We start from the raw sequence: 21,143 nt of genomic DNA, 5'->3' as shown, positions 1-21,143 counted from the left end.
CCGTTTTTTGTAAAAAAAAAATTATATTTCTTAAACTAAACTGGAAGTCATTACTAATATATTTGCAAATTACTACAGTAATTTAACATAAAACAAATTATTAGAGCGATTAATGTTTTTCTACGGCAGGTTGTTTTAGATAGCATTAATAGTTTAGGTTCGGTTTTCTACTTTGGAGATATTGGAGGAGTTGAGAAAGAAAATAGAGAAATAAAACCAATAGCTTTGGGAAGGCTCTCCCTGTCGTGTGTGACGACAGACAGCTTTGAAGTGTTCCGATGTCGAGAATCATGGGAGCCAGATCTCTTTCTTCAGATAGTTGTCGATCACTCTCTTCCTTGTCTTCGGTCTTTCAAAGAACCAGTGCTCAGATTCCCTGCGGATTTGAACTCGAGGTGAGGCGGCTATGCAAATCGGGTGAGCTGAACCTTGAAGGTGCTCTTTTTTACTTCGATAAGCTTATTGAGACAAGACCCATCCCTTCGCTTGGTACTTTTAACCAAGTGTTGGGTTCGGTCTCGAAGCTCAAAGGGTATTCGGAAGTGCCGTCCATGTATAAGAGGATGAGGGACGAAGGCGTGAAGTCCGATTTGTATACATCGTCTATCCTGATCAATGCTTTTTGTCATCTGCGGAAGATAGATTATGGGTTTGGGGTTTTGGGTGATACTATGAAGAGAGGTCTGGAAGCCGACTCAGTAATGGTCTCTGACTTTGGTGAAAGGTCTGTGTTCGGAAGGGAAAGTGTTTGATGCAGTTCAAGTGTTTGATAAAATGTCTGAGAAAGGGCTTCGTGCGGATACTATCATTTACAATTCTATGATTCATGGATACTGCAAACTAGGAATGTGGGAAGAAGTTGCAAAGATGATCCAGAAAATGGCAAGAGAAGGGCTTTCACCGGATGTTTATACTTATAGCATTTTGATTGATAGTTTGTGCAAAGTCAAGAAGGTGAATGAAGCGATTCAAGTGTTCGAATCCATGTTGGATCGAGGTATCAAGCCCAGTTTGCATACATATAGCCCGCTTTTGGCTGGTCTTTTTACGGTCAACAGGTCAAAGGATGTCGTTGAGTTATTTGAATCATTGAGGCATGGAAACCTTCGGCTTAATGCTGTTATCTACAACACAATGATCGCCGGCTATTTCAAGCATGGAGAAACTAAGGAAGCATTGAAGCTCTTAAGAGAAATGATTCATGAAGGATTGAAACCTAACGAGTTTACTTACACCACTCTTATTCATTTTGTAAGCCAATCAGGAGATCTACAGGTTGCGCAAGAAATCTTTGATTCAGCATACAAGTCTGGTCAGTCTCCTGACATATATTCATACGCTGCCCTCCTTAACGGTTTGATAATAAATGGGAAACTGGAAGAAGCACGGAAAAAATTTGATGAAATTATAGGTATGGGTTTGGTGCCCGATGTTGTAACCTACAACACGATGCTCCATGGCCTATGCAAAAGTAAGAAGCTATCTGAAGCTAGAAAGTTGCTCGTTGATATGGAGACAAAGGGTTGTTCTCCGGATGCCATTTCATTTAACACTGTTCTTTTGGGTTTCCTTAAGGGTGATGAGATTGAAGATGCAGTCCATCTTCTTGAGAGCATGCTTGAGAGGAACTTCTCTCCCAATAAAGCTGTCAAGTCCAAGTTAAGTCGCATTTTTGCAGATTCTGAGGGTCGTAGAACTCTTCAGGCGCTTATGGGGAGAAGATTGATAAGTGTCCCACATTGGAAAATGAGAGGGATTTGGGCCAATATATAAGTCCAGGATTGTTAGAATAGAGTTATTAAACTGCCGCTTGTATTCCACTACCAAAAGAAATACAAGACTCAGAGAGGCATACCTCTCTCACACCATGCATAAGCTTCTACTTTTCTCGATACCCTTACTCAACGCAATAAGGAAAATAGATATAGGCCTTTCTCAGCAACAGAATGCTGAGGTGGCAGGATCTACTGAAATCTTTCTAAAACACGCATATGAAAAGGAATAACCGAATTGCCTAGGTAATGATTCCTTCATCAGGAATGATCCCCTGCAACGTCTCCTTGCCAGCTCCGTGTTCCTCTTTCTCAACGGCATTTGGGCCCACACTATGCTCCTCAGCTTCTTCCCCTTCCCTGACCTTCCTCTTCTTCCTTGTATAAACCCGTAGAGGCGTATCAATACCCCCCGCGTAAAGTCTCAGCTTGTCCCCAAGCTGAAAATTAGGGAATTGACTGTTGAATATATCCGCCTGCTCCCAGGAAGCATCATGTTTCGGCATGTCCACCCAATCAATTAGAACTTCCAAGAATCCCTGAGAATTGTAACGTGTGTCCAAGATAGCCGCAGGTTCCAGCAAAATCTGCATCTCGGCAGACAAATTCCTTGGCAGGGAAGTTGGCAGAAAGGAATTCCCCTGGGCTGGCTTCAACTGAGAGATATGAAAGACAGGATGAATATGCGAGTCCTCCGGTAGTTTGAGTCGATACGCCGTTTTTCCCACACGAGCGAGAATCTCAAACGGGCCATAGAATCGAGGGGCAAGTTTCTGATGGCTCCTCCGAACCACTGAATGTTGCCTATACGGTTGCAGCTTAAGAAACACCCAGTCTCCCACTTTCAAATCCAATTCCCGTCTTGAAGCATCAGCATATTGCTTCATCCGGTTCTGTGCTTTAGACAAATTATGCCGGAGTTCAACCAACATCGCATCCCTCTCTGTCATCTCCTTTTCCAACTCAAAATTTGCAGTCGATCCCGCCTCAAAACGCAGAAGAGTCGGGGGTTCCCGGCCATAGACAGCATGAAATGGTGTAGTGTTGAGGGAGGAATGGTACGAAGTATTATACCAATATTCCGCCCATGGAACGAACTTAGCCCAACGTCTCGGATGCTCAATGGCGTAACAGCGTAGATAAGTCTCGAGGCAGCGATTCACCACTTCTGTCTGCCCGTCAGTTTGTGGGTGGAAAGCGGTACTGAATTTAAGCGTTGTTCCCACGAGCCGGAAAAGTTCCTTCCAAAAGTAGCTAAGGAAGATTTTGTCGCGGTCGGAAACAATGGATCTAGGATATCCATGCAACCTGATAATCTCCTTGACAAAAACATCTGCCACCTGAACTGCGTTGAAAGGGTGCTTCAAGCAAATGAAATGCGCATATTTACTGAGGCGATCCACCACCACCATCAAAACATCAAAACCTGCAGACTTAGGCAAACCTTCAATGAAGTCCATCGATACATCCTCCCAAATTTGATTAGGAATTGGAAGCGGTTGCAGCAACCCCGCAGGAGCTAAGGTCGAGTACTTAGTCTGTTGACAAATTAAACATTCAGCAACATACTTCTGAATGACCGTTCTCATCCCCTTCCAATAGAAAATAGCCTGAATACGCTTTAAGGTTTTTAATAACCCCGAGTGGCCCCCTACCGGTCCGTCGTGAAATTCCTTCAAAATAGTCGGAATGAAGGCAGAAGTTGCTGGAATCACAAAGCGATCGCGAAACAACAGAATACCTTGGCGAATATGGTAACCTCCTGGTGCAACCTGATGATTTAACAGCTTTGTGAAAATGGCAGAGAGCTCCGAATCGTTTTCCACTTCTTTATGCAGTTCTTGTAACTGTAGAACAGAAGGCACCGTCAATGTAAAGAGAGTGGACAGAGTAGACATACCCGCCTGAGTAGGAATGCGGGAAAGTCCATCCGCCGCCTTGTTTTGAATCCCCGGCTTATACAAGATTTCAAAATCATAACCGAGCAATTTCGACAACCACTTCTGATATTCCAGACTTATTTCCCGCTGTTCGAGCAAAAATTTCAGAGCTTTCTGATCCGTGTGTACCACAAAGTGACGGCCTAAGAGATAATGGCGCCACCGCTGAACTGAGAGAACTATGGCCATAAGTTCCCGTTCATAAATAGGCTTCAATTGGTCCCGAGGTGACAGACAGTGACTATAATAGGCAATAGGGCGATTTTTCTGCATCAATACCGCTCCAATTCCCTGACCCGAAGCATCCGCCTCTACCACGAAGGTGTCAGAGAAATCCGGAAGAATCAAAACCGGTGTTGTCACCATAGCCCTTTTCAACGCATCAAAAGCCTGTGAAGCTTCTAAAGTCCAGTCAAAACTATCCTTCTTCAATAATGCTGTCAAAGGCCGAGCTAAGATGCCATAATTTCTGACGAAACGTCGATAATAACCAGTGAGGCCAAGAAAACCCCTCAATTCTTTAACATTCTTCGGATACGGCCATTCCCTCATTGTTGCCGTCTTAGTGGGGTCTGTAAGGACTCCCTCCTGATTGATCACATGACCCAAATATTCCACTTGATGCCTCCCAAACTGACATTTCCGACGATTGGCGAACAAATTGTTTTCCGCCAACACCGAAAGAACCTCTCGCAAGTGGATAATATGATCTTCCAATGTCTTGCTGTACACCAGTATATCATCAAAGAACACTAAAACAAAACGTCGGAGGAAAGGCCGGAATACCTGATTCATAGTGGCCTGAAACGTTGCTGGCGCGTTGGTGAGGCCGAACGGCATCACTAAAAATTCGTAATGGCCGTCGTGGGTTCTAAAAGCGGTCTTGTGAACATCCTCTGGGCACATCCTGATCTGATGATACCCTGACCTTAAATCCAGCTTGGAAAAAATCTTTGCGCCAAATAACTCGTCCAGCAACTGGTCTATCATCGGTATGGGGAATTTGTCAGGCACCGTAACCTTGTTGAGTGCCCTGTAATCTACACAGAATCGCCAGCTTCCGTCTTTTTTCTTAACAAGCAGAACCGGGCTAGAGAACGGACTGTTGCTCGGTTGAACAATGCCTGCCGATAACATTTCCCGCACCAAACGCTCTATTTCCTCTTTATGAGCATGGGGATACCTATATGGGCGTACACTGACAGGTCCCGCATCAGCCTTCAAAGTAATCCGGTGGTCGACTTCCCGCGAAGGAGGTAAACCAGAAGGTTCATCGAAAACTCTGGAAAATTGCGAAATGAGCTGGTCCGTGATTAAAGGAGAATCTGAGGCATCGGAGAGCTCCCGATGACTCGAGGCAACTTCGACAACATACCCAATCTCGCTATCTGCCACCGTCTTGAATAACGACTTAAGTGTAATGAAGGAGTGCTGAAGTTGCGGATTACCTTTCAAGGTGACAGCAGTCTGACCTGTAAGAAACCGCATTTCCAACTTCTGGAAATCCATTTGGAAACGCCCGAGTGTTTGTAGCCATTGAACCCCCAATATCACATCAGCACTGCCAAGCTCCAAAGGAAGGAAATCATCCACAATTTCCAGATGTTGTATGCGAAGTAGAACTGCCTTACAAACCCCCACTGATTGGACTGTCAGACCTGTACCCAGAGACACCCCATAACCCGGCGTTTTTGTCGGGCGGAGACGGACCTTGTCGAGCACATGTAGAGCGATGAAGTTGTGGGTTGCGCCTGTGTCGACTAAAACCACTACCGCCTGATTCTTAATGTATCCTTCCACCTTGAGGGTAGTCGGCGAAGTAATTCCGACCGCCGACTGGAGAGAGAGGACGGCGACTTCCATTTGCTCCCCGAGGTTGTCTGATTCCGGCTCCTGCTCCTCGTCGGCCGGCAACTCAAACTCTCCCTCTTCCTTCACCACAATAACTTGGAGTTCGCGATTCTTACACCGGTGACCGAAAAAATATTTTTCGTCACAACGAAAACAGACACCGCGACGCCGCTTGTCATCCAATTCCGCATCTGAGAAACGCCGAAATGGAGCTCGAGTGATTGCTGGCAGTGGATTAGGGTTCGCCGTCTTAGGCCCAGGGAGTCCCGCAACAACTTGGTCTTGTTTGTGAGAAGACCCAAAACGATTAGGCCCATTGGGCCCTGGAGAAGGCAGAGAAACTGTGCGAAAAGGAGAGGGCCCAAGAGACGGCGCTGATCTCCCTGTGCGATAGTCGTTATGCTTCGCCGTCGGCGCACACACTGGGCTCGCATCAAGGCGAAGAGCCGTCTTGATGGTCTGTTTCAAACCCTGTGGTTCCAAAACTTCCAACATGTTACGGACCTCCGTGCGAAGACCAGTGATAAAAGCACTCTCCACCACCCATTCTGGTGCTTTCGGTAACTGCGGTAACAATTCCTCCAACTCCCGTAGGTAATCCACCACGGATCCAGATTGGCGTAATGAGAACAGACGATTATTCACGCTCCCCACATGTTGGTCAGCAAAGCGTTCCATCAATCGGGACTTAAAATCCTTCCAATCCACAAAAGGATCTTCCTCGTTCTGCCATTCGAACCAGTTCAACACCTCCCCATCAATGCTCAACGTCGCCAGCGGAAGCTTGTCAGGCTCCCTAATAGCCCCGTATTTAAAATAGCGCTCAGCGCGCACTATCCAACCAGTCACGTTTGTCCCCTCAAATACCGGCATCTCCAATTTCTTAAGGGTCAAATCATTACCGGTGAGTAGCGAAGCACGTTTCGGATCCTCCACCTCTATCTGAGGAAGCACTTGTGGTACCGGTGAAACAAAAGGTTCCGACTCACCGATGACCAAGGGAGATTTGCCCTTGTCGATCGGTTGTTGACTGCAAGAAGAATGCTCCGCCCGCGTCCACGAAGTTGTTTTCTGTTTTTCCGACAACTCCTGACGTTCTAGCATAACACACAGCTTATCCATGATCGGACCCATGGCCTGTAGCTTGCCGACGTCTTTCTGAATCTGGGCAACATCACCTCTGATATCCCCCACGTTGCCACGAAGCTCACCCAAGGAAGCTTCAAATCTTCCCAGCTTTGAAGTCACCAATTCTTCCAGCTTGTCCATCCGCGATGAATCTTTTGGAGGCATGGTAGATCGGTGCTCTGATACCAGGATTGTTAGAATAGAGTTATTAAACTGCCGCTTGTATTCCACTACCAAAAGAAATACAAGATTCAGAGAGGCATACCTCTCTCACACCATGCATAAGCTTCTACTTTTCTCGATACCCTTACTCAACGCAATAAGGAAAATAGATATAGGCCTTTCTCAGCAACAGAATGCTGAGGTGGCAGGATCTACTGAAATCTTTCTAAAACACGCATATGAAAAGGAATAACCGAATTGCCTAGGTAATGATTCCCTCATCAGGAATGATCCCCTGCAACGTCTCCTTGCCAGCTCCGTGTTCCTCTTTCTCAACGGCATTTGGGCCCACACTATGCTCCTCAGCTTCTTCCCCTTCCCTGACCTTCCTCTTCTTCCTTGTATAAACCCGTAGAGGCGTATCAAAGATCTTCGAGTAAAATTGATATAATCAGGTCAGGAAAAAAGACTAAACGTACACCACAATCATTCTGTGTTTGAGCACAAAAATTACTTCCTTAAGCAATAGATGATGATGTGCAGAGAGGATAACTAGTTGCCTAGAGATCTCTTTTAGTGGCTGATGATCCGGAATACAGAATATAAATCTGTTCAGTCTGACGGAAAGTCTCCGTCCAAGAGATTCTACCCGCGTGCAGCTGTCTTCCGACCACGCCCTCTGCTGGTGGAGTGGAGTGTTACCTTCATTGAAGTGTCTTCCTCACTCTGTGCATCATCACTTTCACCGTCAAAGCTTTCAGTTTTATCTGATGTCTCTTCCTCTTGAAGCCTTTTCCCCGAGTTTTCTTGTTCTGATAACTTGTCTCGTAGTTCTCTAAGCTTTGCTTTTTTCGCATTCAATACAGAAAGGAACTGCATGTACAACAGACAGACTTAGTTTTCTGTCGAATGTACATGTGATGTCCTGTAATGTTGATGCTTCTACTTTCAATAAATTCTGCTTTCAGGTTGATGATTCTACTTTCAAGTTTAAACAAATGCTATAGACGTGTCCTGTAATGGGCAATGAAGTGGAGAATGACCCTTGTCTCCATACACACCTTTGCATAAGTTGCTGTCTCGAATTCTCTTTTCTCATTGCAGAGAGTTTCTCCTTGAGCGAGACATTTATCTGCCTCGGCTTTCATCTTCTCGAAAGACCTAGTCTTGCTCACAACTTCTTCCTGTACAGTAGGACATTAAAAAGCAACCAGTTGAGACTTTTGAAGACAATGTCAAATACCAGTTGCCACTTCCTATTGAAGATGAAGAAGTGGACATAAAGGAGGGGGGGTAGTGGTGTGTGACAACTGATATAAAACCTAATGTCATAATGCATGTAATCTAAGAAATGTATCAGATATTCCTGACTGGTAAAACAAGAACAAAAGAAAAGAAAAACATTACTACATGAATATGTACTAAACACAATCGAAAAGATAAAAGACGGGCTAGATCGTAGTGTAGGCTCGTACACTTAGTCTTATATTCGCCTCCATAAGAAAATCCAAGATCCCGGAAGTGGTCTTTTTGCAATCAGGTGATGGTTTACATTTCCATCGCCACTCAAGTTTAGTCCCTTCCTTCTCAAACGTCCAAGAGAGCTGCAACCCATCAAACTAACACCATCAACAAAGCCAAAGCTCAAATCTTTCGCTGTCTGAAGAAGAACACTTTCAGTCATCAAGATTCTGCAATGAATCATATGAACCCAAAGCCAAAGGGCCATTCTAGATAAGATTCAAAAGTGCAATGCTTTCTCTCGGAAGGAAAAACCTTCTACATAAAAACATGCCTAAAACCATATTTCCTCCATGAATCTTCCAACACAAAGCAGTATCAGTCTTTCTCTGCAATATCTCCATCCATCCAAAATCATCCTAAGCTCTCGAGACATAACGTAGAACAAAGAATTTTAACACCTAAACCTTCCTAACTTTGCTCATGTAGGTCAAATCAGATTACTCTGATCAAAGGCAGTTAATTTCTCAGCTAATGGCAAATACTGAATCAGCCAAATAGAAGCCAGAAGAAACATTGAACTGACCCGTTTAGACCCGTCAAGAGCATCAGAGAATCCGTAGACGGAACCAGCCTGCTGAAACCCTAAATACCTCTCGGCCAGCTCGACATACGCCGTCGCAGGTTGGTCCCATTGCGCCGCACGCTCCGCAACCTCCTCCTTGCTCGCTTCAGTTCCCCAAAAATCGACAAACCCATTTTCAGGAGAAACAAAAACCGAATCAGATTCCCGGAATTCTTTCAATTCATTACCAAAGAACCCTGTAGTGATTGGATTTTAGGGTTTTTACCATCGCAAACCCAAGCTTGGGCTCCATCCGTGATGGAGAGATCGAAACGAGAGCGGTACCAAGTGCCCTTCACGAAAATCGGATCGACGCCGGCGATTTCGAGCTTCAGACAAGTGTGCCTCGTCGTCTCCGATTCGTCCATTGTTACCATTCGACGTCGAAACTTTCCCGGTCGCGTCCGCCGACAAATGAAATAACTCCGTCGAGAAAGACAACGAAAGTAAGGAAACCATTTGCTGATGTGGCTGATGAGTCAGCATATTGGCCTTGCAAGTTTGGTTTCGTATGGTCGCTGACGTGGCATAACACGGTTAAAATATCGTAATATCCACTGTAAATTGCAATCCGCTCTTCACATCTATTAGACCTGAAAAAATACCCAGAAATTTTCACTGTAAATTTTCTTATTAGAATCGAATAATAAACTATTATAAATGCTATTAATCATCATTATGTAAGAATTTTAGTTTTATATATATATATATATATATTTGTGTGTGTATATGTTATTAAACTGCCGCTTGTATTCCAAAAGAAATACAAGATTCAGAGAGGCATACCTCTCTCACACCATGCATAAGCTTCTACTTTTCTCGATACCCTTACTCAACGCAATAAGGAAAATAGATATAGGCCTTTCTCAGCAACAGAATGCTGAGGTGGCAGGATCTACTGAAATCTTTCTAAAACACGCATATGAAAAGGAATAACCGAATTGCCTAGGTAATGATTCCCTCATCAGGAATGATCCCCTGCAACGTCTCCTTGCCAGCTCCGTGTTCCTCTTTCTCAACGGCATTTGGGCCCACACTATGCTCCTCAGCTTCTTCCCCTTCCCTGACCTTCCTCTTCTTCCTTGTATAAACCCGTAGAGGCGTATCAAAGATCTTCGAGTAAAATTGATATAATCAGGTCAGGAAAAAAGACTAAACGTACACCACAATCATTCTGTGTTTGAGCACAAAAATTACTTCCTTAAGCAATAGATGATGATGTGCAGAGAGGATAACTAGTTGCCTAGAGATCTCTTTTAGTGGCTGATGATCCGGAATACAGAATATAAATCTGTTCAGTCTGACGGAAAGTCTCCGTCCAAGAGATTCTACCCGCGTGCAGCTGTCTTCCGACCACGCCCTCTGCTGGTGGAGTGGAGTGTTACCATTCGACGTCGAAACTTTCCCGGTCGCGTCCGCCGACAAATGAAATAACTCCGTCGAGAAAGACAACGAAAGTAAGGAAACCATTTGCTGATGTGGCTGATGAGTCAGCATATTGGCCTTGCAAGTTTGGTTTCGTATGGTCGCTGACGTGGCATAACACGGTTAAAATATCGTAATATCCACTGTAAATTGCTGTTACCATTCGACGTCGAAACTTTCCCGGTCGCGTCCGCCGACAAATGAAATAACTCCGTCGAGAAAGACAACGAAAGTAAGGAAACCATTTGCTGATGTGGCTGATGAGTCAGCATATTGGCCTTGCAAGTTTGGTTTCGTATGGTCGCTGACGTGGCATAACACGGTTAAAATATCGTAATATCCACTGTAAATTGCAATCCGCTCTTCACATCTATTAGACCTGAAAAAATACCCAGAAATTTTCACTGTAAATTTTCTTATTAGAATCGAATAATAAACTATTATAAATGCTATTAATCATCATTATGTAAGAATTTTAGTTTTATATATATATATATATATATTTGTGTGTGTATATGTTATTAAACTGCCGCTTGTATTCCAAAAGAAATACAAGATTCAGAGAGGCATACCTCTCTCACACCATGCATAAGCTTCTACTTTTCTCGATACCCTTACTCAACGCAATAAGGAAAATAGATATAGGCCTTTCTCAGCAACAGAATGCTGAGGTGGCAGGATCTACTGAAATCTTTCTAAAACACGCATATGAAAAGGAATAACCGAATTGCCTAGGTAATGATTCCCTCATCAGGAATGATCCCCTGCAACGTCTCCTTGCCAGCTCCGTGTTCCTCTTTCTCAACGGCATTTGGGCCCACACTATGCTCCTCAGCTTCTTCCCCTTCCCTGACCTTCCTCTTCTTCCTTGTATAAACCCGTAGAGGCGTATCAAAGATCTTCGAGTAAAATTGATATAATCAGGTCAGGAAAAAAGACTAAACGTACACCACAATCATTCTGTGTTTGAGCACAAAAATTACTTCCTTAAGCAATAGATGATGATGTGCAGAGAGGATAACTAGTTGCCTAGAGATCTCTTTTAGTGGCTGATGATCCGGAATACAGAATATAAATCTGTTCAGTCTGACGGAAAGTCTCCGTCCAAGAGATTCTACCCGCGTGCAGCTGTCTTCCGACCACGCCCTCTGCTGGTGGAGTGGAGTGTTACCATTCGACGTCGAAACTTTCCCGGTCGCGTCCGCCGACAAATGAAATAACTCCGTCGAGAAAGACAACGAAAGTAAGGAAACCATTTGCTGATGTGGCTGATGAGTCAGCATATTGGCCTTGCAAGTTTGGTTTCGTATGGTCGCTGACGTGGCATAACACGGTTAAAATATCGTAATATCCACTGTAAATTGCAATCCGCTCTTCACATCTATTAGACCTGAAAAAATACCCAGAAATTTTCACTGTAAATTTTCTTATTAGAATCGAATAATAAACTATTATAAATGCTATTAATCATCATTATGTAAGAATTTTAGTTTTATATATATATATATATATATTTGTGTGTGTATATGTTAATGGGACCGGCCACTTATTTGGTTGGCTAGTGTTTCTTTTACTCCACTCACCTCACATACACAGCTCACTGAAAACCCCCAATCTTATTGAGTCGTCCACATATATATACATATATACACGTATATTCCATAATATCCCACAATTACCCTTTGAATCACTCTTGTATCTCCACATCCACTTGTATTTTGCTGCCAATATTGAGGGGCATATTTGGAAATTCAGGATGAGTGAGTGAGGTGAGTTATATCAAATTAAGAAGAGGGTGGTGGCAAGGCATTTTCACAAGAGTTAAGGTGGTATAATCAAATCAACATGTCCCCAATGAGGTTTGTTCATTAGGATCTCAATATCTTCTCTCTCTCTCTGATTATTATCCGTTAATTTTCATCTGATTTTAATAAAATATCCTCTTGGTCATTAGATGAATCATGAATGTATATATAAGACTAATAAAAGTTTCTTTTTCTTTCAATATTGGAATTTGCAAAGTATAAATTTCTAAAATGTATACAAATGGAAATTCGGATCTTGATATTGATATCATAACATTTTGAATCCATAAAATTCATCCTATAACAATTTTAGTTTTGCACATAAAATGTGTCCCCTATATACCTTAAAGATAGTAACAATGGCTTTATTAATCAATAGTTTTATTATTTTCCAAAGTTTACACCTTTTTTTTTTCTCTCTCCCTATAATTGGGTTATCGCAAGTAATGGCAAAACATGTTGTAACTTGTATCTTTGTCTCATCATCGATTCTTGCAGTGAAAAACTTTGTAGACGGCGTTAACTGACGGCGTTAACACCGACGACGAGGGAGAGAGAGAGAGAGCGATGGTATAAAAAAACAAAGCAACAGAAACGCATAACATAAAAAAAAACTCTGAAGAAACGCTCGGTGTAGAGAGAGAGAGAGAGGTTTTCGGTTTCTTCGCTTGTCACAAGAAAAATGGGTGAGAAAGATTTCTACTTTCTGTATTCTCTCCCTTTCTCCGATCGATTTCATCATGTATTTAGCCTCGTGAATCGGTTTTCGACCCTTGAGATCTCGGTTTCATCCGGTTTTCTCCCTTCTGGTTGATTGATCGTTGGTTGAGCTCAGCTCTTGATCTGGGAATCCTGTTTGCGTTCACATTTGCAAGTTTTTCTGGGTTTTGTTTGGATGCTTAGAAAATGAAAAAAAAATGGTAATTTTGCGATTTCTCAGTTCTGCATTTTCAGATGATGTTGGTGTGTCTTTAAGGTTTCCGAGAAATTGAATCTGGTTAGATGATGTTGTTTGAGACTTTAGTTGCATGTTCGAAAATGCAGGAAACTGTGGCTGTCGATTTCTGTAATTTGAGTTTCTGTGTGTTGTTGGGTTATTGATCCATTTGAATCTATATATATATATATATATATATATATATAGTGAAGTCATTAGTGAAGTAATATCTTTTTTAGGAAAATGCAAGACAGATAACTTAATCTTATGAGATTCAAGTTTTGATTTTGTTTTTATTCGTTTTGTGTCCGATTTCATCATAATTTCGAGCAAGAAATTTCCATTTCTATGTGAATCTTCACCCTGTTCTTTTTTCTGGAAATCCGGAGAATGATGCTTGATGCGTTCAAGTTAGGTGGACGTGCATACAATTCTTCATATAATTTAACTTATCTATCCAAAAATTCCATATTTGAATAATCATAATGTGCATGCTTAGGACTAGAATGATTTTAAAACAATTTCACTTTTGCCTTGAACAAAATGTTCATCTTAGTTCCTTTGCCTTGTCTTTGAGCTGTCTTTCAGGTCCCACATCGGTTAGCCTAATGCTTTTTTTTCCCGATCATAATTTAGATGGTTAGTTGGAGTCTTGGTCATCATTTGGAATTAAGCATGCTTAATCCTACTCGGTACTCGCTTTCGTTATTGTCCTTAGTACGAAACTTGAGTTGTCTTGTCTGTGACATACTTTTGTCTCTGAATCTTGTTTAATGCACTTAATTTTCGGAAATTTCCATTTTTTTAGCGGCAAATCTTGGATAAATCTATTCTTGCTGCTACTTTGTTGTATTAATCATTGTTCTTGGATCTTATTGTGTGATGACAGTAGATTCTGTCTTGCAGATTTGACGGATAGACAAGAAACAGATATCTGTATGGACAAGGAGCCAGACGGTGTGATAGTTTACGCTAATGGTGACCCGAATGATCCAACCCCGGTAGTTTCCGACCCTTCCCTTGATTCAGAATCACACGAGAATGCCAACGGGAATCCGGAACCCCATTATACTGAAGAGAACTCTGAAGGAAATGAATACGATGTGAAAGAATGCACTAACGAAGTTCCAGTCGGTATGGTTTTGGAAGACAGCAATACCGAGAAAATTACCCCGGAAAAGGGAAATGGCTGTTCCAAGTCTGTGATTAAGGCCAATGAATACGGTTCTGATGCTAATAAGGCAAAGTTATCTGCGAAAGATGGATCAAAACCAGGCTGCAGAATTAACAAAACGAAGCAGCACACTGTTCCACAGCCATTTGCTTTAGCAACCGAGAAGCGGGCTTCATCTGGGATCCGCTCATTTACTGCCGATGGATTGAAAAAGTCCTCAAATGGGTACAGTAAAGTTCAAAATCAGGTTTCAAAAGTGAGGATGCTATCTATTATATCCAATCACTTATAGGATATTCCTGTATTTTTGTTCACCTGAGCTTATGTTCTTGTTCTTTCATATCTATTGCAATGCAGATGCAGAGGAAGCCATTGCAGCCGAAAAACAAGAAGCATTCTGATGAAGAAGATTCTTGTTCCGTTGCATCTTAGTATATCCCTCACCTTACCTTCAAGATTTCTACTTGTTTATCTCCTCAATGAGTGTAATTGTAAATGATGTTTTACAATGACAATTTTACAGTGCCACATCGGTTGCACGAACTGTTAAGTCAAGACCTACAGTTGCATCAGCACCCGTGTTTCGTTCCACTGAGCGGGCAGAGAAGAGGAAGGAGGTTACGTAATTCCTTTATAAGTTTAAACGGATTGCACTTTTTTCCCTTCATATCTCTTCTTTGGATTTATTTTTTGTTACTATCCATCAGTTCTATACTAAACTGGAGGAGAAACAACAAGCTTTGGAGGCTGAGAGGACGCAGAGTGAAGCAAGAAACAAGGTCCCGATCTCTATTTCCTTTAACTTTGCATTTATAACGACGCTGAGAAACATGTGTTTGTTACTTCTGAGTTGCCCTTCTTCCTTGCATTTTGCTGTTCAAACACCGAGCTCTTAGGAAGAAAGAGAGGCGGCTATAAGGCAACTAAGGAAGAGTTTGATGTTCAAAGCTAGCCCGATGCCAAGCTTCTACCATGAAGGGCCTCCTCCCAAGGCTGAACTTAGGAAGGTACGCAATACATTCCAGTCTCTGTGTTCGATGTCCCGACACTTCCTAGACCAAATCTGATTCCATCTGAGGCCAATCCTGCAAACCCTTCTGCAAAAACGAACCCTAAATCCAATTAATGCGAGCACCGAGCCGAGTTTGACATTTTGTTTAAATGTTTTTGACAGCCACCTCCTACTCGGGCAAAGTCACCGAAGCTTGGACGGAGGAAATGCAGTGGCGAAGGCCTGAACCCGAGCGACAAAGGAAACAAGGCGAAAGGAGCTCGTCAGCCCGGAAACTGGCAGAGTCTAGATAACTTCCAGACCGCCGAAGATGAGCATTCCGACCAGACAGATGGGTTTGTCTCTGTTGAGATAAACCAGCATTGTGAACCAGAGATTGGTTCATCCTGCTGATATTTCCGACCCTGAATCTTCTCATCTTCTTCATGGCATGGTATGTTCCTTGAAGCGAAATGTTCATCCATTGTCCTAAGGGTTGTGTGTGTGGTTTTTTAACTTATGTTTTTTTTGAAGTGTAAATGTCTGTAATTTAATAATTGTGATGTTTGTCCTCAAAAAGTTTTCTTGCCGAACTTGATATACGAATATCTTTATAAAATGTTTATTTGTGAGGATATTTCCATTTATAAATACCTTATTGTTACGTTTGCTTATTTTTTTATTTAAATAAAACAAATAGATGTAATCATTTATTAGAAGTTGGTGGTTCTTCCCACTAGGGATGGGCATGGGTCGGATACCTGGAAAAATCGAGAGATTTGGATTTGGATTCAGGAGGTTCGGGTATTTAGCTATAAGATTTGTATCCGGTATTTGGTATTTACGAGTATCCGGGGTACGGACAGTGGCAGATCTAGACAAATTTATAAGAGGGGGCAAAAAATTTACACAGGGACAAGAAATTCACACATATAATTTTATAGTCTCAAATTTTAATTTTATGGGAGCATTTGATGATTTTACTCATAATTTTGTCAAATTTATAAAGAAATTGATATTTTTACTCAACCCAAATGGGGCACATGCCTCCACTCCAATTCATGTAGATCCGCCACTGGGTACGAATATCGAATATCCAGAATAATAATCGGGTATTCGTGGGTATCTGGATCCGGATTTATTTAAGAAAAACAACAATATTCATAAATAAATTTTTCAAAGAATGAAGATATATTTATATAAATTGATGAATTATGATAAAATATATGAAACAAAAGATATAATAAGAGATAAATAATAATAAATTTAATTTTTTTAATTAATATTGAAACGTACAAAATTATTTAATCTAAAATAATTATATTTTATAAAAATGTTATATAAATATAAGATATAATTATTTACAATTATAATAGTCGGGTATCCGCGGATATCCGGTTTTAAAAATTCTATTATCCGGATTTGGATTCAGATTTACGAGTATTGAAAAATCTGGATTTAGATTCGGATTTAAAAATTACGAATATCCTAAAATCTGGTATCCGTGAGACAAGTATCTGACGGATACCCGATTTTCGGGTATTTGTGGGCAGCCCTACGTCCCACCATGTTGCAACTCCCCCAAAGCCCAAGGGAACAACCTTCTGTCAATGCCGTGTGAGGTGGACTGATGATGGGCCGTAAATGGGCCGAAAGATGCCACGTGGCGAAATATCAGAAGTTACCGGAACAAAACTAACTCAGAATCCGAATCCATAAGTTTCACGTTCTCCTCATTTTTTTCCTTCTCCCTCACGTGTATTTCACTTTCCTCTCTTTTTTTTTTTTTTCCGTTCACCAGTCTATTTAATTATCCCTTTAATTAAATTTTTTTTCCTCTCAAACACCTCTATATTATACTAATATAAGTTTCAACGATCAGTATTCAAAGAATTTTTAAAGTTTTGGTATTAAATTGAAAATATATATATTGATAAGAACGTAATGGAAACTATTATTTAATTCGGAATAAAAGATAAACGTAGTTAAACAAATTCTAAGGCGGCAAAATCTAAAAAGACGAGTTCGTCCATTTAATATTTTAGGGTTTAGGTTTTCCAATCAATTATTGCGAAACAAGTTTTCTCATTTTTTTTAAGGGATAATCACATAAAAATACCCGAACTTTTACAAAAATCTCAAATAAATATCCGAACTATAAAATTGTCATATAAATACCTGAACTTTTCAAAACTCTCACATAAATACACAGACTTTTAAATTTTTTCCAAATCAAACAAACGCAACTGGTGACTCAGCAAAAAACTGCCGTCTCAGCAAAAAAACTGCTGACTAATCATTCAAAAATATTATTAAATATTTAAATATTCATCTACGTATATTTAAATTAATATATGCATATAAATTCACATATATATACAAATATATATATATATATTAATTTTAAAATAATAATAATGCATTATTATTTTTAATAATTAAATTTATTTTTAGTATATATATTACTAATACATATATATTATTACTAATACATATATATTATAATAAAAATAATTATAATTATACATACATAATAATACATTATTATTATTTTAAACTTTTAAAATAATAATAATGCATTATTATTATTTTTATTTTTAGTAATATATATACATAATATATATTTAATTATAATTATTTTTATGTATTATTATTATTTTTAATAATAAATTTAATGATAATTATTTTTATTGTAATATATATGCATTAGTAATGATATATATATATATATATATGAATTTATATGTATATATTAATTTAAATATATGTAGATGAATATTTGGATATTTAATAATATTTTTGAATGCTGAGTCAGCAGTTTTTTGCTGAGTCAACAGTTTTTTTTGCTGAGTCAGCAGGTTTTTGCTGAGTTAGCAGTTGCGTTTGTTTGATTTGGAAAAAATTTAAAAGTTTGGGTATTTATGTGGGAGTTTTGTAAAAGTTCGGGTATTTTTATGCGATTACACCTTTTTTCAATGGTGGAATTAATATTATCTTCATCATCCGAAGGTGCACAACACGCGCTTCAACATGGCGCGTGTAAGACAAAATTCACGGTCCGCCACAACCACAACAGAAGTCGCAATCGCCTCCGTGGAGCTCTTGTTTATCCTTTTCATGAGAACTGCAAAATCTCAGAAACACCGTAACGAATTTAATTTTTAAATCTTTTTTATATTTTGGTAACGAATTTAATTTTAAATGTTATTGACTTTGAATAAATACCTCCAAATTTGCAAGAACAAATAGAGGGGATTCTCCTTCTTCTTCTCCTCCGTTCGGATTGGCTCGACTTCTCAGCGACGATCGCCAACGCCGATTTTCCCAGCGGGAATCTGACATATTCTCGGGAAAATTTTCCTGGTTTGTGGAAGAACCGCCCCAGAGCCATGGACGAGACCTTCTTCGATCTCATGGATTTTCTAAGGAACCCCTCTGTTACGGAGACATTCGTCGACATCTTGCTCTGCGCTGTCCCGATTTGGCTGGCCGTCATGATCGGGCTCTTGATCGGCTGGTCTTGGCGTCCTAGGTGGACCGGCTTGGTATACCTAGGGTTCCGTTCCAAGCTCCGGTTCCTATGGATCGCTCCACCGGTTTTCGGAGCTCGTCAGCTCTGGCTCGCTTTCTCCGCTCTCTCGGCGTTCTCCGTCTGCCGAACCATCTGGTCTCGTCTCCGCCCGAGTGCCGACAAATCCGCCGCCGGTCCGACTCCGGCCTCCACAGAGGAGGCTCTCCCGATCGACGGGACAGGACCAGTTCCGAGGTTAGTCTGGTCATGGAATGGGTACGATGTTGTGCATTTGCTGGGTCTGTCTCTGTAACAGATGATTTGTATTCTTCCTGCAAACCTACAAATTTACCTCGTTAGTAGTTTGATGACTGCATAAAGGTGGTGGCTTTCACTTTGCGTCGGCCTGTTCTTATGGAGACAAGTGGGTTTGCTCAACTTCAGTTAAGTGATGTCCCAAATCATTTCGTTGCAGAAACGGCCATGGGAGTAGGGAGGAGAAGCAGGAAGTGGTTGTGGAGAATGATTTGAAACATCTTCTGAATCTGCTTGAAGTGGGAAATGCAGAAAGAGAATGGCAATACATGATGGAGAAAACCACCGGTAATATGAGCTACCAGGCCTGGCGCCATGAGCCTGAGGTAGAATACGTGTAGTATACGCGTATAATTACACGAATACACGAAGAAATCGAGCTCGTGGCTCGGTGTAAACGAATCATATGTTCTGTCTGAAACTGGCTTTCGGGTTTTGCAGCACGAAAAAAAATAGGGTTCTTACTGAAAGGTTTTGATATGTTTTGTCAGACGGGTCATGTGGCGTACCGTAGCCGGACAGTCTTTGAGGACGCGACCCCGGAGATTGTGAGGGATTTCTTTTGGGACGACGAGTTTCGGCCGAAATGGGATCCTATGCTTTCGTACTTCGAATCTTTAGAGGAGGACCCTCGGTCCGGAACCATGATTGTTCGCTGGATTAAAAAGGTTTCTCCGATTACCCGATCGATGTATTCCTCCTTTTCGTTGAATCCATGATTGAATTCTCTCTTCTTGCAGTTTCCCTTTTTCTGCAGTAACCGAGAATACATCATCGGTCGGAGAATATGGGAGGCGGGGAAGACGTATTATTGCGTGACCAAGGTAACTTTCCCGTCTAGGAAAACTCTCTAGTGGTTTGCTTCATCGCCTTTCCTTGAGCCCCGTAAATACGATATGCCTATAGAAAACTCGATGAATGTTTCCGCCGTCTTTTATACATGAAGTGATCATAGTAAGACCTGAGAAGAACAGAAAACCGTCTAATTCGGCTGCTTTGATATCCGATGTTATAGGGTATACCGTATCCAGCCCTCCCGAAAAGGGATAAGCCGAGGCGGATCGAGCTTTACTTCTCGAGTTGGATGATAAGAGCAGGTAAAAAGCCCTATCCTATTCCGTGCTCGGTCACTCTATATATTCTTGTAACTGGCTCGAGGGTTTGATCGTGAACGGTTTGATCGTGAACGGATGAATATTACAGTCGAATCCCGGAAAGGGGATGGAGAGCAAACGGCCTGCGAGGTCATGCTCGTCCACTACGAGGACATGGGGATCCCAAAGGACGTGGCGAAGCTCGGGGTCCGTCACGGGATGTGGGGAGCTGTCAAGAAGCTGAACTCGGGCCTACGAGCTTACCAGAACGCCAGAAAAACGGGCAGTCCTCTTTCCCAGTGCGCTCAAATGGCGAGAATCGCGACCAAACTCAGCGTGGATTCGGTGGAAACGTCCTCGGGAGAAGAAGAGAAAACCCGAGACCTCGACGCGGCGAGGACGAGGAGACGGGACGAGGAATCGAAGGTGGAATGGAGATGGATCGTTATAGGGGGCGTCGCTCTGGCCTGCGGCCTTCACTCGTCGGCCGTCGGTAAGGCGTTGCTAGCCGGAGCTGCTCAGAGACTTGCTCGTAGGTGAGAGACCGTGGGAGAGAATATTCTTCTGCCTTCTTTGAGAATATACGCACATATACATATATATGTATATGTATTTATGTACAAGAAGTTTATATTTCCGGAAACATGTTGAAGGAGGGAGGGCGTTGTTGAGTTAATGTGATTGTAGTCTTTTAGCTATTTGGATCCAATTTTGTTATTGGATCTTCTTCTTTTCTTTGTACAACTTTTCTAAGTCAACCAAATAAAAAATATCATTTCTCTTTGAATTTAAGGGTGTTTCGAATCCGATATGAATGAGTTCGGGTTTCAGTTTGTAGATTCGGAAAAAAAAATCAGATTTTTGGGTCGAATAGAATTTTAGGTTTGATCGGATTAATTTCGATGAATTTCGATCCGAAAGTTCGATTTAAAAAAATTATTTGAAAAAATCA

General features: G+C 41.4%; 4 protein-coding genes across 5 annotated transcripts; 3 read left to right on the top strand and 1 right to left on the bottom strand.

Moving 5' to 3' along the window:
• Window positions 1–326: 326 nt before the first annotated feature.
• On the bottom strand, window positions 327–9,364 carry LOC104808600 (DNA repair protein XRCC4). The gene is made up of 6 exons (XM_010534308.2): window positions 9,166–9,364; window positions 8,901–9,043; window positions 8,329–8,457; window positions 7,915–8,037; window positions 7,282–7,726; window positions 327–1,721 (listed from the first exon to the last, which is right to left on the bottom strand). The coding sequence occupies exons 1-5, from the start codon at window positions 9,314–9,316 to the stop codon at window positions 7,499–7,501; spliced, it is 774 nt and encodes a 257-aa protein (XP_010532610.1). The 5' UTR covers window positions 9,317–9,364; the 3' UTR covers window positions 327–1,721; window positions 7,282–7,498.
• Window positions 752–1,664, top strand: LOC104808599 (pentatricopeptide repeat-containing protein At1g62930, chloroplastic-like). Its single transcript, XM_019201990.1, has 2 exons — window positions 752–1,471; window positions 1,576–1,664. Exons 1-2 carry the CDS (start codon window positions 775–777, stop codon window positions 1,578–1,580), a joined length of 702 nt encoding a protein of 233 aa, XP_019057535.1. The 5' UTR covers window positions 752–774; the 3' UTR covers window positions 1,581–1,664.
• A 3,386-nt stretch (window positions 9,365–12,750) lies between the features above and the next one.
• On the top strand, window positions 12,751–15,908 carry LOC104808597 (protein WVD2-like 3). Of its 2 annotated transcripts, none has more exons than XM_010534303.1 (7): window positions 12,751–12,855; window positions 14,013–14,536; window positions 14,638–14,711; window positions 14,804–14,897; window positions 14,988–15,059; window positions 15,177–15,287; window positions 15,455–15,908. In XM_010534303.1, the coding sequence occupies exons 1-7, from the start codon at window positions 12,852–12,854 to the stop codon at window positions 15,683–15,685; spliced, it is 1,110 nt and encodes a 369-aa protein (XP_010532605.1). In that variant the 5' UTR covers window positions 12,751–12,851; the 3' UTR covers window positions 15,686–15,908. The 2 variants fall into 2 exon arrangements, with proteins under 2 accessions (XP_010532605.1, XP_019057560.1); XM_019202015.1 differs by lacking the exon at window positions 12,751–12,855 and adding an exon at window positions 12,954–13,089 and having other exon boundaries at window positions 15,455–15,806.
• Window positions 15,909–18,373: 2,465 nt separating this feature from the next.
• LOC104808596 lies at window positions 18,374–20,978 on the top strand. Its single transcript, XM_010534302.1, has 7 exons — window positions 18,374–18,416; window positions 18,512–19,037; window positions 19,258–19,423; window positions 19,589–19,765; window positions 19,838–19,921; window positions 20,113–20,194; window positions 20,301–20,978. The coding sequence occupies exons 1-7, from the start codon at window positions 18,389–18,391 to the stop codon at window positions 20,729–20,731; spliced, it is 1,494 nt and encodes a 497-aa protein (XP_010532604.1). The 5' UTR covers window positions 18,374–18,388; the 3' UTR covers window positions 20,732–20,978.
• The last annotated feature ends 165 nt before the right edge of the window (window positions 20,979–21,143 follow it).

Source organism: Tarenaya hassleriana, unplaced genomic scaffold (genome assembly GCF_000463585.1).
Source record: "Tarenaya hassleriana unplaced genomic scaffold, ASM46358v1 Cleome15, whole genome shotgun sequence".
Classification (NCBI taxonomy): Eukaryota; Viridiplantae; Streptophyta; class Magnoliopsida; order Brassicales; family Cleomaceae; genus Tarenaya; species Tarenaya hassleriana.
Note: the sequence above shows the minus strand (reverse complement) of the source record. Positions and strands in the feature narration are given on the sequence as shown.